Source organism: Macrobrachium nipponense, chromosome 19 (assembly GCF_015104395.2).
Source record: "Macrobrachium nipponense isolate FS-2020 chromosome 19, ASM1510439v2, whole genome shotgun sequence".
Lineage (NCBI taxonomy): Eukaryota > Metazoa > Arthropoda > Malacostraca > Decapoda > Palaemonidae > Macrobrachium > Macrobrachium nipponense.
Window position 1 is genome coordinate 40,120,229 of NC_061088.1, and position 17,180 is coordinate 40,137,408.

At 43.4% G+C, this 17,180-nt stretch overlaps 1 protein-coding gene across 12 annotated transcripts in view; it reads left to right on the top strand.

Moving 5' to 3' along the window:
* LOC135216603 (uncharacterized) overlaps positions 1 to 17,180 on the top strand; it is a 465,366-nt gene that overhangs the window by 32,595 nt on the left and 415,591 nt on the right. For 11 of the 12 annotated variants that reach the window (XR_010314885.1, XM_064252027.1, XM_064251985.1 and 8 more), the window contains exons 2-3: positions 7,296 to 7,502; positions 7,734 to 7,872. Coding sequence is in view for 11 of the 12 variants with exons in the window: in XM_064252027.1 (XP_064108097.1) it covers positions 7,306 to 7,502; positions 7,734 to 7,872 (336 nt within the window). In the remaining variant the exon portion in view is untranslated. The remainder of the gene's footprint in view (positions 1 to 7,295; positions 7,503 to 7,733; positions 7,873 to 17,180) is intronic. The other variant, XM_064251994.1, reaches the window with a different exon arrangement.

Consider the following 17,180-nt stretch of genomic DNA (forward strand, 5'->3'; position numbering starts at 1 on the left):
GTACCTGCGGAGATGGTCAGCATTTTGAACTTGTCGCAAACGAATGAAAGAGTTTAGCTTTGACAAGTCCTAAGATTACCCTTCTTTTTGTTGAGCCTTTCTTTGGCACGCTGAACAAGCGACCTTGAAATTTTAGATGTTTGACTCTCGCAATAGCTCCTTTCTGAAGGAGTTCCTCCGCATAATCTGTCAACTCCTTTGATGGTACCTGATAGAATGATCTGTTTGGAGGAGGATCTTTGATCCAACTCCAACCCAATCCTTTGGACAACAATGCTCTGTGCCCATTTGCTGAACCCCCACCATGTGACGGAAGAGGAACAGCCTTCCCTCCTACCTGGGGAGCCTCACTGTTGTTGATTGCGGGGTTGACCTCCGCGCCCTCCTCTGAAGTGCTTGCCTCTTGGCAGCTCTTCCTGTGCCCACGTTGGCGAAAGTGACCTCTCGCTCTGCTCCCCCTAGAGAACCTGTTGAAGGTTGGGAAGGCTTGGCTTTCATACATTGAGTTGAAAGCTGGCGAGACGGTGTATGAGGTCGAGGGCTGATTCTGAGGAGACAACAGGAGAATGGACTGTGTCTGCTTAGAAGTCGAAGGCTGCCCCTGTTGTGTAACTGGGACAGCTTGGACAAAATGCTGTTGTTGCTGCTGTTTCTGGTAGGGTTGGAACCTCCTACCAGTTTTTTTCTTCTTCAATTTCTTACCAGCAGCAGGGGCGCTCTCTTGCTTCCTTTTGGAAGAGATACCCCATCTGGCTCTAAGGCTCTGGTTAAGCCTAGCAGCCTCGTGATGACCCTCATTCACGGAAGCTTCAGGGAAGAGGTCCGCACGCCACATGCTGGAAGCTAGAAGCCTATTAGGCTCGTGCCTAATAGTTTGCCTCCCTGCAAAACATGCTTTCGACAGTTCCTTCTAGCCGAAAAGAAGTCGAAGGCATCAGCTTGAACCGACTGGAGCTGGGATTTAGCCATTATTTTAAAAAGTGGTTCCGTAGCATAGGAAAGAGCAGCCATCTCCGTGATGATAAGGGAGTTAAGTGATCTCCCAAATCTTGTACGGGCGTCGAATTCTGCCTGAATAAGGCTATCAGGCAGTCTCGGGAGCTTCTCGCCAAACTGGTCCATCGCACAGTCTGGTTTCAGCTTACCTACTGAGAAAGTGGCAGGTAGGTTCTCCCACAATTCTCCGAAGGACGGAAAGAGCGGAGATATTGATTCCGCCTCTCTCAATTGTGGCATGGGCTCGTCTTTAAGGACTGCTTGGAGAGTCGCTTCTACTATCTTAGTAGCGAATGGAAGAGAAGCCTCCTCCTCCGTAGCAAAGATAGTGAAGGGGCTCTTGAATGCCTGGAGTTTGGTATTGGTACAATCCCAATCCTCTAGGCAGTGAACCCATTCCCTCTGTGCGTGATCCCTACTATACAGCACAGTCTCTCTAGAGATTTTATCCTCCCTATTGAGAGCTGTCACCGTAAGCCTAGCATACCCTATGAAAGGCTGAGTCAGTCCGGGGGGGTAGAACTCGAAGTCCTCATCCTTCTTGTTGTTCCACACTCCGGAATGGAAATCATGCCATCCTTGAAGGGGGCATAAGCTGCCACCCTCCAAGGGTTATCCATAGAGAAGGCTGGTAGGGATTCATAAGGAGGTAGCTGGAGAAGACCAGTACCTGCCACAGGGGAGTTCGCTTGAGGGGCCTGAGTGAGGCCAGCGAAACGGTCATCATGCTCCCTAACCCGGTTAGAGAGGTCCTATATTGATTGACCAGATTGGTTGATGGTACTAGAAAGTTGAGCAAACATTTGCTCAAATCTCGTACCGAGAGAGCCAACCATCTCTCCCACTTGTTGCAACACTCCTGCTGAGAAAGTGGTGGGATCAAAAGAGCTAGGTCCCGCCACCCCAACAGGAGTTACCGGAGTAGATCCGGTAGATGCCGGGGAAGGCACTGGCTCGGCAGAAGCGCGGGCCTTCTCCTTAGAAGCCTTGCTTCTTGAGCTCTTCGAATGAGAAGAGCTAGGCTTAGCCTTCACCGCGTCGGCGTAGGATGTCGTAGACTTCCTAGCCGAAGAAGACGACGACTTCTTGGAAGTCGTCTTATGGAGGGTCTTCTGTTCTCTCTGTCCCTTCACCTTCGGGGGTACAGAGAGAGCGGGTGAACGCGAAGGGATCTCAGATCCCATGAAGCCTTGAAAAGAGGAAGAAGAAGGAACGGGAAGAAGATCCAGGAGCGCTCAAGGGTAGACCTTGAGCGCCCGAAACACCTACCTCAACCAACAAATCCTCCGCACCTACCGCCATAGGCTCAAGATTAAGATCCAGGTTAGCTACGTCTGGAACAGGCTCCTGCGTCGAAACGGACCCAAACGCCTGCTGCACCTCCTGCTGGATGGAAGCTATGAATGGGGCTGCTGAGATGGGGTCCACGTACCCCGTCGCCTTGCCTCCGGGGAAGATCTGAATGGCCTGCTTCTTATCTAAAATGTAAGGTTGGCCCTTGGCGGCGTTCTTGCCGAAGCCGCCTACCCAAGCTTTCAGGGTTGCTAGGGCGACTTCTTTCACGGCGGCAGCCTGAAAGAGAAGGCGATATGAAGCTTCTAGCGGCGGAGATATGGTTTAAAGGAGCTTAAAACTAAGGGTAAATCATTGATAACAGGAAATATGTCCAGGAGTTTACTTACCCCACCCAAAAGCTGACTCACGAGGTCATAGCAGATGGTGCATGCCTCAGGGTGCCAAACAATCATCCCGTTGTGGGTAGTGGCACACGGGGCGTGGGTCCTACATTCTTCGTGGGCGCAGAGGTCATACAGAACAGCGTTACAGCCTGGATCTTGGCAGTCTGTAGCCTGTAAGTGGAGAGATACATGAGTATCAGAGTGCACACTTACAGCCTAACATAGACTCCGCTGCATGCCGGAGCATGTAAGTTAGATTAAAACTAGTGCTCCGCCGCAATACGTGTGGTTAGATAGGCGGTTGGTTGGGGTCTGCAGCTTACGCCAGAGACAGGAAAAAAGTTTCAACCAGGAGTGGTGAGGAGCCATGAAACCACGACGGAGATAGTACGTAAAATTATAATAAAACCAATAAATCATCGTATCAGTAAGGGTATATCCTTATAGAATGAGATATGACTCTCTCCGACTACTAGAGGAGTGCCCGGGTAAGGAGCGAGCTCTCCTCCAGTAGCGAAAATCAGGATATAGTAGGCAAGCAATATAGACCACTAGTAATTTCCCACCCCGCCCGCTGGCGGAGCCAGATGGACCTTTAACTGAAGGGGCTCCCGGCTTCAGCGGGGGTTCCGTCCCGTTAAGGTAGGGAGGGAAGGGTTGGAATGGGGGAAAGGAGGAATCCCGGCGTGAACCCACGGTAGGGCGAGAGAGAGAGGAGGGTGCCTACCCCCCCGTCCCCTACTACTACCCGTCTGGGTAAACCCGGTTACCCTAGATAAGTTGGTCCCCACCACTATCCCCCAGCTCGGTGATGGAACTCCTCTGGCCCCCTCGTGGGTGGAGAGGGAGGTAGGCTACGTTGGTTGTCATGAAAACCAAGGAGATCCACCAGACCCCTCCCTACCACATGGAAGGGAGGGAAGGGTAGGGTAAGGCGCCTAATGGGGACACGTGATCGTAGGTGGCCTAGGACGCGATAGCAAAACACAACCACAGAGGGGCCCACGTGAACCAAACTGTACCAACACACATGGCACAAGGCACCTAGGCTAGCCTAATCACCCTAAATAACACTGATAAATAAAATCAATACATCGTAAAAAGATAGAAGAGACACTTGAGTAAAAAAAAGAGAAAGAAAGCCCCAGGAGGAGGCGAACTGATCCGAAGAACAGTCGACTACTCGGAGCCAGCAGTAGCCGATGAAGAGCAAGAGCTGGGATGCTGGGCCAGAAAAACACAGTATAGCCCTAAATACAAACTAGAGATAAAAGGTAAAAGGGATGGGCTGTGTCCTAACTCTAAATAGGGTGATGTAATAAGACGATGAACGTAAAATAGAGCCCATAAGCATAAGATGTCCCAGTATGGAAGACCGGGAAATCTTAACAACACGAGGCGGCTCATGGCCGCCACGAGTCACAGGGAGACCGTATATGACCTAAAAAAGCGGAAAATACTGGTCCCTGGAAGACTGGAATACAAAAATTATTACTTATGAGGCACTTAACTTAGCCGAAGCGATAGCAGCACGTTCCACTCGTTGAAAAGGATAAATCCAAGCGAAACCAACACGAGCGAAAAAAGATGACAACTAGCGTTGTCGAGCTTAATAATTGGTGTCAGTAGAGTAGTAGTCGGATGCATCCACCCTTTAGTATCAGCTCTCTCAGGTCGGGGATTTTATGATGGAAGGTCTAAATGGTAAATGACTCGTGGTAGTGATCCCACTCGCCCCTATTTCCATACCGACACTTCTTTTATAGAGTGAGCGAGTCAGTTTAACTGACATTTTTTCTTGATTTTAATTTTTTTCTCTGGTAATTTTAGATAATTTTACCTAGAATAATGAACTTAAGGATATTTCATTAGCCGACACGATCTGAGCCCAGAAAACGCTTACTGATGGTAATAAACCCTCTACTGACACGAATAAATCACTTACCACCACTGAAAATCTAAGTCAGCGACATCGTTAACCCTTAAACGCCGAGTGACGTATTTTACGTTGACATTTTATGTCTCTCGGGTGCCGACTGGACATATTTTACGTCGACATACAAAAGTTTTTTTAAAAATTCGCGAAAAAATACTTAAAGGCCTACCAGCCGAAAACTCTTGAATTACGCGCCTTGGGGGATGCTTGGGAGTCCACGGATCAAGGTGTTGTTTTGTTTACAATCGTTACGCAGGCACGCAAGCGCGAATTTCTTTCTTGCCGCACTAAAAAGTATTGGTGACACATCTTGGAAATTATTTCGTCACTTTGACATAATTTTTGTACCATTTTAAATTAGCCGTTACATGGAGTATTATATATGAAAATGTGCGCATTTTTATGTAGAATACAACAAAAAAATACTCATGATTGTAGCTTTTATCAGTTTTGAGATATTTTCATATAAATAACGATAAGTGCCAAAATTTCAACCTTCGGTCAACTTTGACTCTACTGAAATGGTCAAAAAACGCAATTGTAAGCTAAAACTCTTATATTTTAGTAATATTCAATCAATTATGTTCATTTTGCAGCAAATTGGAAGTCTCTAGCACAATATTTCGATTTATGGTGAATTTATGAAAAAACTTTTTCCTTACGTCCTCGCTGTAACTCTTCCGAAAAAAAATCATACGTGCGATTGTGGTAATGTTTGCACCATTTTAAAATTAGCCGTTACATAAAGTTTTATATATGGAAATGTGCGCAATTTCATGCACAATACAACTCAAAAAACCCATGGTTGTAACTTTTATCAGTTTTGAAATATTTTCATATAAAAAATGATAAGTGACAAATTTTCAACCTTCGGTCAACTTTGACTCTACCGAAATGGTCGAAAACCGCAATTGTAAGCTAAAACTCTTATATTCTAGTAATATTCAATCATTTAACTTCATTTTGCAACAAATTGGAAGTCTCTAGCACAATATTTTGATTTATGGTGAATTTATGAAAAAAATAACATTTTCTTTATGTCCGCGCGGTAACTCTTCCGAAAAAATCATATGTGCGATTGTGGTAATGTTTGCACCATTTTAAAATAGCCGTTACATAAAGTTTTATATATGAAAATGTCCGCAATTTCATGTAGAATACAACAAAAAAATAATTGAAGGTTGTAGCTTTTCTCATTTTCGAAATATTTCTATATAAATCACGATAAATAGAAAAAAACCACATTCGGTCAACTTTGACTACCGAAATGGTCGAAAAACGCAATTGTAAGCTAAAACTCTTACTGTCTAGTAATATTAAGTCATTTATCTTCATCTTGAAACAAATTTGTTTGAAGTCTCTAGCACAATATTTTTAGATTTATGGTGAATTAAAAAAAAAAAAACTTTCCTTCCCTCCGCTCGCGGATTCTCCGCCGCAAATCTCCGAAATGCGTACGTCGCATTCTCAGAATATTTGCTCCATTTCATATTAGGCATTTCATAGAGTTTTATATATGAAAATGTGCGCAATTTCATGTAGAATAAAATGGAAAATATTTGAAGGTTGTAGCTTTTCTAATTTCCAAAATAATTGCATATAAAAAAAAATTTAAAAAAAAATTCCATTCGGTCAACTTTTAACTCGTCAGATATGGTCGAAAACTGCAATTGTAAGCTAATACTTTTACAGTATAGTAATATTCAATCATTTTTCTTCATTTTGAAACAAATTCGAAGTCTAGCACAATATTTAGATTTATGGTGAATTTTTGAAAAAATATTTGTTTACGTCCGCGCGTTACAAATTGATGCATCATTTTGTGATAATATTTTCTCTGTGTTGCTTTTATCATTTTACAATGTGTTATATACCAAAATGATTGCAATTTAGTGTACAATACAAAAAAAAAATTAACTTGTTATTTTAACTGTTTTGCGCATAGCGCGATTTGAATACAATTGTATATGAAATTTTGTTTTTGCGCTATCATATATCGCATTATTTATATATGATAATGATAATTTTTTTCATTTCTGATGGTTGCATACTAAACTTCAGGCAATGACAAAAAAAGGAACCAAAAATGTGAACTCTTAATCTTGAAAACTAAGTGCGCTGTGATTTTTTGAAAAAAATATTTTTTCCGCTTCCGCTCTCACTCTAAGACCCCCCCCCCGGCACACGGAAGACGATTTTTAATATACCCCTTCGGCGTTTAAGGGTTAACAAACCTCTTACCGGCACGAATAAATCACTTACCACCACTGAAAATCTAGTGAACGACATCGTTAACAAGCCTTCTAAAACCAAAATGCCATGAACTGATGCCGCCGGTAGGCAGGGACTCTGCCTGTAATTTGCAAATCCTTCCAGAGAAGATGACGTGCTATAGTTATAAGGAGAGAGCTAGCTAAATGTGCTTACCTGACCAAATGGAAGTTTGCTTTCATTTCCTCTATGTGTGTGTGTCTGAAGGACTGCTGACCACAGGATTAGATTACCAGGAAGTAAAACAAATTCGAAATGTAGTAGCTTGTAAATTATTCTTCCAGTTTTGGTACAATGCTAAGTGGTTTGAGATGTGTAGAATAGACAAGCTAGGCTGTGTAAATTTTCCATTAAACTTGATAGGTTTTGGGAAGTCAAAGTCCTGACTGACTGATTGTCATTTCCTTCCCTAGATAGTTTGGAATGATGAAAACCATTGGCATCATTGGAGCAGGGGCAGCTGGTCTGTGTGGTGCACGCCATGCCTTGGCAGCAGCTGGAATGACACCCATTGTTTGGGAGCAGTCTACCAAAGTTGGTGGAACTTGGGTGTATACTCCAGAGTTGGGCAAAGACAAGTATGGGCTGCCCATTCACTCCAGCATGTACAAAAACTTGAAGTAAGTTTTTCAGAGTTTGTAGAGTGCTCTTATTTGAAAGGTTTTAAATGAAATTTTAATTACACAAACAGTGTTTAGTCATTTGTAAATTGCGATTAGATTGTAATACATTTAATAAAATTGTTAACTGGGCTTAATTTTTCTTTATTACAAGTCTGGTCCATTTTGTGCCAGGGATTTTTAAGGTAACCGAAAGATATTACTCAAGTACCCACATCAAAATAATTTCAGGACAAACCTGCCAAAGGAAACAATGGCATTTCCAGACTTTCCCTTTCCTGATGGCGAAGAATCTTTTATTCATCACACAGAAGTTCTCAAGTACTTGGAAAGTTATTGTGACCATTTCAACATTAAGCCTTATATTAAGGTATGTATGTATGTCTGTGGGAAATAACTTGTAGTATGTAATTACTAGTTGGTTTTAGTAAAGCCTGGTTTAATGAATTGAGTGGTACTTTGTAAAACTAAAAGGCAAGGACAATCTCTAACATGCTTTTAAGTTCCTCGCTGGACAAGTGGTTTTCACGCTCGGCTGCCAATCCGGTGGTCCGAAGTTCGAATCCCAGCTTGGCCAACGCGGAATCAGAGGAATTTATTTCTGGTGATAGAAATTCATTTCTCAATATAGTGTGGTTCGGACCACAATAAACTGTTAGGCCCTCCGTTGCTAGGTGACCAATTGGTTCCTAGCCACGTAAAAATATCTAATCCTTCGGGCCAGCCCTAGGAGAGCTGTTAATCAGCTCAGTGGTCTGGTAAAACTAAGTTATACTTAACTTAACTAACATACTTTTACATACTGCTACTGTTTTTATCCCTTTTACACTGAGGAACTTAGGCTTCTGGAGACAATGTTTGAAAATCATAGCCTACTTTCTGTGATTTTCTTGAGTTTACTTTTGTTTTTATAGAAAGGCTTATGCAATGAAGCACTTCAAAGCTCTTTTTTTTTTTTTTTTTTTTTTTTTTTTTTTTTTTTTTTTTTTTTCCCCTTCACAACGATATGCATTAGGAATTACATTCAGTGTAGGCTGGAATACAGCCTTTAAATACTTGAACAAAGTGGTTAGGCAGTAACTACTGTCTGGTAGGTGGGTAGGCCCACCTGCCTGGATTTAAACTCTCCACTTTGCTTTCGGCCGTCATCCAACGAAAATGTATGTTTGTGAGCTCTTGATGACTAGCCATTAGTCACGATTTTCCCGGAGGGATCTTTCTTTTATTACTTTGAATGAATATAAGGCAGTCCCCGGGTTACGACAGGTTCGGCTTACAACGTTCCGAGGTTAAGGCGCTTTTCAATTATATTCATCAGAAATTATTTCCAGGGTTACGACGCATGTTCCTGGGTTGCGACGCCTACAATGCTGATCTGGCACAAGAAATATGACACCAAAAATGCAAAATAATCAATATTTGAAGGTCTTTTTGATGAAAAATGCAATAAGAATGCAGTTTACATAGTTTTGAATGCACCCAAAGCATTAAAAGTAAGGTTTTCTTAATATTTTTGATGATGTTCCAGCTTACGACAATTTTCGGGTTACAACGCGTCTCAAGAACGGAACCCCCGTCGTAACCCGGGGACTGCCTGTATATGTAATTGTGTCTGATATTAATACAGGCAGTCCCTGGTTATTGGCTGACTCGGTTATCGGCGATCCGGTTTTATGGTGCTTGTCTAGCGCCATAAAATCAGCGATTTATGGTGCTGTAACAGGCCGAGCTCCGGTTATCGGTGCCATAAGGGTGTTTATGGTGCACTATAAGGGTTCTTTTGGTGCTGATAACTGGTTATTGGTGCCATAAATCGCCGAGTTTTGGTTAATGGAGGTTTTTGCTTATCGCCCCCGGGAATGGAACCACCCAGCCGATAACTGGGGACTGCCTGTAATTAATTGGTTTTAATAATTAATATACAAACCCACTTTTTGATAGCCTTGCTAGCCCCCTTTCTACTTAGAGTTAAAGGTTGGCAGCTAGTCCTGTATGTTCTGCCCTAAGACTAGTTCCATGTTGGCCGCTTGTTTGCGAGATTCCCCCGAGTGAACGTAAATCTACGGATTCACATGCATCTAGAGTCGATGACACTGAGTCCTCTCACCATGACGACTCAGGCACAGTGGAAGAAAGGAGTTGGGTGCTTAGGTGACTCATGCCTTGCCGGTGATAAACTCTCGCAGTGATCGCTTGGTGCCCAGGGTTGACGAAACAGTCCCGCCGGACCTTGCACGCGGTGAGACCGATAGGTGGTTCCCCATTCAGTCCTTTAGAGAGGTTTCGACCTTGACAAGTACTGCGACATGTTGGAAGACGGAACCAGCCCTTGCCAGTGAGGTGCACGCTTGACTCCCCCCAGAACCACAATCACGTCCACGTGACTGACCAGTATTGGTGGTCGGCAAACGTTTTCTCCTGCCGTGTAGAGTTTCATAACCCTCCTCGGGAAAGCTTTTCTCCAGGGTGAGAACACTCTCCTAGACTCGCGTTGCTGCCATCACCGCAGGTTGATGACTGCCCACGACTCGCTTCTCCTGTTAGTTCTGCTAGCAAGGGGAGCGAGATCGTCCAATCTTCCTCATTATTTCATCTACACCGGGAGGGGCGAGGTGAATAGGAGGGGATCCTGCAGAGTGCTCTCCACAGGCTTCAGCGTCGTGGGACTATGTTCGTGGGAGGATCTTAGGGTCCCTCTGGATGTATGTCCACGTTGTTGAGGAAGGTTCTTCTGTCAGTGACCTCTCACTGTCTCAACATCTGATGTTTAGATTTGAACACCTAGAGACTATGTTCTCCCTGGCCCTTTCTGTCCTTTGGGCGGATTTCAATTCGCAGTACCCTATGGGTTCCTGCGTTCTGGGAGCCTCGAGTGCATGTTCTGTTGAATGATACTCACATTCCAGTCTTAAATGCTCACATATAGGACTGGTTTATATGCCTGTTCCTTTTTTATTTCTACAGGAGTCGAGGAGGGGTCCCTTCTCAATGATTGTTTGATGAAATTCGGGGGTCTCGCTGAGCACTTTAATTCTTTGGAATTTCTAGCACTCAGAGTGTTTTGGTCTTCCATGATTTGCAAACACTCGCCCGAGACGAGAATTCCAGATAATTGATATTACAATACCTGGGAATCTCACTGAATGCTCGAATTCATTGGAATTTCTGGCATTCTCGTATTGTTATGGTTTTCTGTATTCCAAACACTCGGGTGAGACAGACATCCACAATAATTGTCAGTAGAAAAATTGGTAGTCTCGTTAAGCGATTAAATTCCTTGGAATTTCTGGCGTTCTCAGATTGAGTTGGTTTTTTGTGGTTTCCAAACACTCGGGCAATGGGCACTCCCGATAATTATTACAATAATCAGGAGTCTCGCTGAGTGCTTGGATCCCTTGGTTTTGCTGGTGTTCGTTGAGTGCTCGGCTTCATCATGTTGCCAAGAACCAGGCGATACAAGGCCCGCCCGCAAGGGTCAGGTTTTGTCGCCAAACATGGAAATTCTTATAAATTCTAGCGCTTGCCGAGCGCTCGCTATCACGGGTGCTTGGTTCGCTCTTCAGTCTGGTTTGGAGTTATGCAGAGCTTGGTACTGTATGCAACACCTTGGTGAATGGTCAAGTACCATCCTCGTGTCTTGGACCGTAGGGTCTGAACACGTAGGACGCAGACACAGAATCCCTCTTCATTGTTCTTCTTGGAGCTTCGGCCTTGAAGGAGAACAGTTAACTGGGTAGAAGTGGTTGTTCTTTGCCAATGATTACCACACATAATTATGTAGTGGTGATCTGTTCAGCTCACTCAACTTAATGAGTATATACAGCATATGAAAATATTTGAACCATATCCTTATAATATATACAGTGGCCCCCGTATTTGCAATCGCCGAATTCGCAGACTCACTGATTCGTGGATTTCTCTCTGGACTATATCTACCCATTATTCGCAGGAAATTTGCCTATTCGCTGGGTTTTCTGATGAAAATAATCACTAATTAGTGTATTTTGATGTTATTTTTATGACTTAATACATTTTTACGATACAAAAATTTTAAAATATTAATATTAATTAATACTGTATTAGTAAGTTTAATTGATAAGATTAAAAGATACCACATAATAAAAATAATAATTCTCTCTCTCTCTCTCTCTCTCTCTCTCTCTCTCTCTCTCTCTCTCTCTCTCTCTCTCTCTCTCTCTCTCTCTCTCTCTCTCTTACAGAGATGTATGTTTTTTTTTATATATGATATGATAACTGATTTACTATTTTCTAATATTAATATTATGTAAACAAAATAAATCAATTCATTAAAGAAAATACTATAGTCAATTAGTAAGATTTTAGTTAACCCTCTTACGCCGAAGCTCTAAAAATCAAAACCTCTCCTGTATGCTGGCGCCGGTTTGGAGTGAGCGCGGAAGCGGAAAAAATATTTTTTTCAAAAAATCACAGTGCGCTTAGTTTTGAAGATTAAGAGTTCATTTTTGGCTCATTTTTTTTCATTGCCTGAAGTTTAGTATGCAATCATCAGAAATGAAAAATAATATCATTATCATATGTAAATAATGCGATATATGGTAGCGAAAAAAACAAAATTCATAGATAATTGTATTCAAATCACGCTGTGCAAAAAACGGTCAAAGCTAACAAAGTTCATTTTTTTTTTTTTGTTTTTTTCGTTGTATTGTACACTAAATTGCAATCCTTTTGATATATAATACATATTAAAACAATAAAAGCAACACCGGAAAAATATTATCACAAAATGATGTACGAATTCGTAATGCACGGACGTGAAAAATGTTATTTTCAAAAATTCACCGTAATTCTAAATATTGTTCTAGAGACTTCCAATTTGTTTCAAAATTAAGACAAATGATTGAATATTACGATACTGTAAGAGTTTTAGATTAGAATTGCATATTTCGACCATTTCGGACGAGTTAAATTTGACCGAATGTCGAAATTTTTATATATATATTTTTTTATATGCACATATTTCGGAGATGGAAAAGCTACAACCTTCAATTATTTTTTATTGTATTCTTTGTGAATTTGCACACTTTTGATATATGAAAACTCTATAAAAAAGGCTAATACGAAAAGGAGCAAATATTAGGATAATGCGATATACGTATTTCGGAGACTTGCGGCCGCGAATCGGCGCGCGGAGTGAAGGTAAATATATTTTTCAAAAATTCACCATAAATCACAATATTGTTTTAGAGACTTCAAATTTGTTTCAAAATGAAGAAAAATGACGGAATATTACTAGGCCGTAAGAGTTATAGCTTACAATTGCGTTTTTCAACTATTTCGGTAGAATCAAATTTGACCGAACATGGTTTTTTTTCTATTTATCGTGATTTATATGCAAATATTTCGAAAAAGAGAAAAGCTACAACCTTCGATCTTTTCATTTTTAGTTGTATTCTACATGAAATTGCGCACATTTTCATATATAAAACTTTATGTAACAGCTAATTTTAAATGGTGCAAACATTTCGACAATCGCACAAAAAAATTCTGATTTTTTCGGAAGAGTTACCAGCTGGCGAACGTAAGGAAAAAGTTTTTTTTTTTTTTTTCATACATTCACCATAAATCGAAATATTGTGCTAGAGACTTCCAAGTCGTTGCAAAATGAAGGTAAATGATTGAATATTACTAGAATATAAGAGTTTTAGCTTACAATTGCGTTTTTCGACCATTTCGGTAGAGTCAAAGTTGACCGAAAGTTGAAATTTTTGCACTTAACGTTATTTATATGAAAATATTTCGAAACTGATAAAAGCTACAACCATGGGTTGTTTTTTGTTTTTTTTTTGATTAAATTGCGCACATTTCCATTTATAAAACTTTATGTAACGGCAAATTTAAAAGGGTGCAAACATTAGGACAATCGCACGAAAAAAATTTATCGGAAGAGTTATCGCACGAACGTGAGGAAAAAGTTTTTCATAAATTCACCTAATCGAAATATTGTGCTAGAGACGTCCAATTTGTTGCAAAATGAAGGCAAATGATTGAATATTACTATAATATAAGAATTTTAGCTTACAATTGCGTTTCTCGACCATTTCTGTAGAGTCAAAGTTGACCAAAGGTTGAAATATTTGCACTTATCGTTATTTATATGAAAATATTTCAAAACTGATAAAAGCTACAATCATGAGTTTTCATACAATCAACTTACCTGTCATATATATACATAGCTAAGACTCCGTCGTCCCCGACAGAAATTCAAATTTCGCGCCACTCGCTACAGGTAGGTCAGGTGATCTACCGGCCTGCCCTGGGTGGCAGGACTAGGAACCATTCCCGTTTTCTACTCATATATTTTCTGTCGCCGGTGGTATCAACATCGTTGCTGCCTCCTCTTGACTGGAATTCGCTTTTCTAAGCAATTGATCATCTTTTTGTGGACTTTTGGTGACGTACCTGGATCGTTGTTTTGGCATTCGCTACTGTGGACTGGATTTGGACTTGCTTTTTTATTTTTTCTTCAGAATGTCTGATTCAAGTGTTTGTGTGAGAATGTGTGTGAATGTAGGCTGCAAGGTGAGGATACCGAAAGCTTCGGTTGATCCTCACACTGTATGTCGCAAATGTAGGGTTTTGATTGTTCCATTTCTAACACCTGTCATGAGTGTGAAAGGATGAATGTTGAGGAATGGAAGACTCTAACTTCTTACTTGAAGAAGTTAGAAAGGGATAGAGTCAGAAGGGCTGCATCTAAGATGGCGGGTAGTTGTACAAGGCCTATTGAGCCTTTGGATAATTCTAACTCTTCTCTTAATTATGATTCTGTATCAGGACCCTCACAGGCCGTACATTCAGATTCAGCTTCGGAAATTGCTGAACTGAAGGCTACGATTCACAGGATGAGATCCGAAAGGGCTACCATAAAAGGTAAGGATGGTGAAAGTGATTTTAGTGAAGTGAGTGTCCCCAGTGTTGTGGAGGGGCGTCGTGAACCGTCTCTGCGACGCTCCCAGGCCTAGACCTCTTCCAAGCTCCCAGCCCAGAGGAGAAGGAAAGTCGAAAGCCGTACGGAGGGTTGTGGAGAATTCCCCCCGGTCAGGCGTCCCTTCAGCAGGTGCTGTGTATAGACAGCCTGCTCAGGACCGCTATCGAAAAGCGTCCTCAGAGAGTGCTTCTCTTCGTCCGCTTCTCCCTCTCCTAAACGAGGGTGGAAGGATTCGGACTTGTCCAGGTCCCCTGAAAAGGCACTGGAGAGATCCTGGTTTGGATTCAAGCCCAGAACGCTTTTTCGGAAGAAGAACCTCCTTCTATCAAGAAGGCGAAGAGGGTTTCGCCGTCCCATGATGGGGGCAAACACGCCTTCGAGGTCTACCTCTCCCGTTCAAGAAGACGCAGGAGAAGCGTCCAAAAGGATCATTTTGGCGGTACAGGAACAGCTTTCCGCCCTAGTAGGAGTCCTTTCGAAGGATCCTCCTCGTAAGAAAGACGTCAGACTGCCGGTCAAGAAGACTCGTCTTCCTTCTCCCACCAGGAGTGAGGCTCCTGTGAGACGTGAGTCTTTGAGATCTCAGATAGAGACTCGTGGGAAGATCTGGATCCGCCAGACAAGCGCGTAGCAACAGCCAAGCGAGGCGTCCTAGCGTTCTAAGTCGAGCGATACAGACGAGAAGCGTCCTCTAGAGAGAGTCAGACAAGCGAGAAAACGCATTACAGACGAGAGGATTCTCCCATGGGATACGTCTGCCAGATCACTAGCTTCAGCCGAGCGCGGAGTAACAAGCAGGCGGGAGCATTCATCCAAGCGTGAGGCTCAAGAAGAACATCTGTCACAGGAGGGGACTTCAGGAAGACGCGAGTCTTCAACAAGGCACGAGGTGTCAGTCAGGCGCGAGGCGCCAGCCAAGCGCGAGGTCATCAGGCGCGAGAACCAAGCGCGAGGTTCAGCGAGGCGCCAGCCAAGCGCGAGTCAGCCAGGCGCGAGACGCCAGCCAAGCGCGAGGCGCCAGCCAGGCGCGAGGCGCCAGCCAGGCGCGAGGCGCCAGCCAGGCGCGAGGCGCCAGCCAAGTACGAAGAGCCAGTCAAGCATAGGAGCTCTTTACACTCTCTAGCCCCTCTCCTATTAGGAGTTTGTCCCCCAGTAGAGAGAATTGTTGGACAAGAAGACCCGGAACGAGAAGTGGTCTCTCCTACTGATCCGATTATGGAAGAGGAATCAGAGGACGAGTCTCACAGTAAGGAAGGACTGTCGAACTACAAAGTCTTGACAGCTCTCCTTCTCCAGAATACGGAGACGCATTGATCCCTGCCGCTCCTCCTTCGCCTCGTTCTCTGCTCTTTTTCATGCTCGAGACTCCGAAATCGTCGGCTTTCGTGAAGATGAGACCGACGATTTCTATGAAGAGAGCTCTGCAATCGCTGGATAACTGGATGCTTACTAAGAAGGAGCTAGTAAGGACAGTTTTTTTGCATGCCTCCCCCTAGACTGACCGGCAAGAGAGGGATTTGGTACCAGACTGGGGTTGGGAATATGGGTCTCACTCTCCCTGCTTCAGCTGAAGCTGACTTTTCCAGTCTGGTAGCGCATCCAGGAGACATAGCCTTCACACGGCTAAGATTACTTGGGGCCTTTCAGAGTTGGATCATCTCCTCAAGGGACTTTTTCACATTCTAGAAGTCTTTAACTTCCTAGATTGGTCCCTTGGGGTGATGTCCAAGAAGGCTCATGCCCCTGAAGGGCTAGAACCGGATGTACTCCTAGCAATTCTGTCATGCATTGACAAGGCGGTGCAAGACGGCTCAGGGGAAGTTTCTTCCTTGTTTGGAGCAGGTCTCTTGAAGAAGAGATCTGTGTTTAGCGCTTTCTTGACGAAAGCAGTATCACACTCACAAAGAGCAGCTTTGTTATTCGCCCTAGGTCTGATTTTCTGTTCCCGTCACAGTTGGTGAAGGATATTTCACGATCGCTGACGGAGAAAGCGACTCAAGATCTTCTCCTGCAATCGTCCAGGAAGAAGAGACCAGTAATGATGGAGAAAAGAAAGTGACGTCTACTCCTGTTCGGCCCTTTCGAGGCGGCCCTCCAACTAGAGTTACCGCTAAAAGGAAAACGACCGAGAAGAGAGGTCGAGCCTCGTTCCGCCCCTTTAAAAGGGGAAAGTGAAGGGGCGCTCCTCCAAACACCAGTAGGTGCCAGGCTCCGGGGATTTGTGGAAGCCTGGACTCGCATCGACACAGATCCTTGGTCGATGTCGGTTCTTCAGAAGGGATATCTCATTCCTTTCCTGGACAATCCTCCCCTGACGTCAACTCCGAGGGAATTGTCCGCCAATTACAAGGACCCTGTGTTTGAAAAGATACTCTTCAACAAATGGTGGATCAGATGTGGGACAAGAGAGCTATAGAACTGGTGCTGGATCAAAGCTCCCCGGGTTTTACAATCGTCTTTTCTTGGTTGCGAAAGCCTCGGGGGGATGGAGACCAGTTCTGGACGTCAGAGCTCTGAACAAGTTTGTTCAAAAACAGAAGTTCTCCATGGAAACCTCTGCTTCAGTCCTGGCGGCTCTTCGCCAAGGGGATTGGATGGTGTCTCTGGATCTCCAGGACGCATATTTTCACGTCCCGATCCATCCTTCGTCGAAGTACCTCCGTTTCATGACGGGGGGAAGGATCTTCCAATTCAGAGCCTTGTGCTTC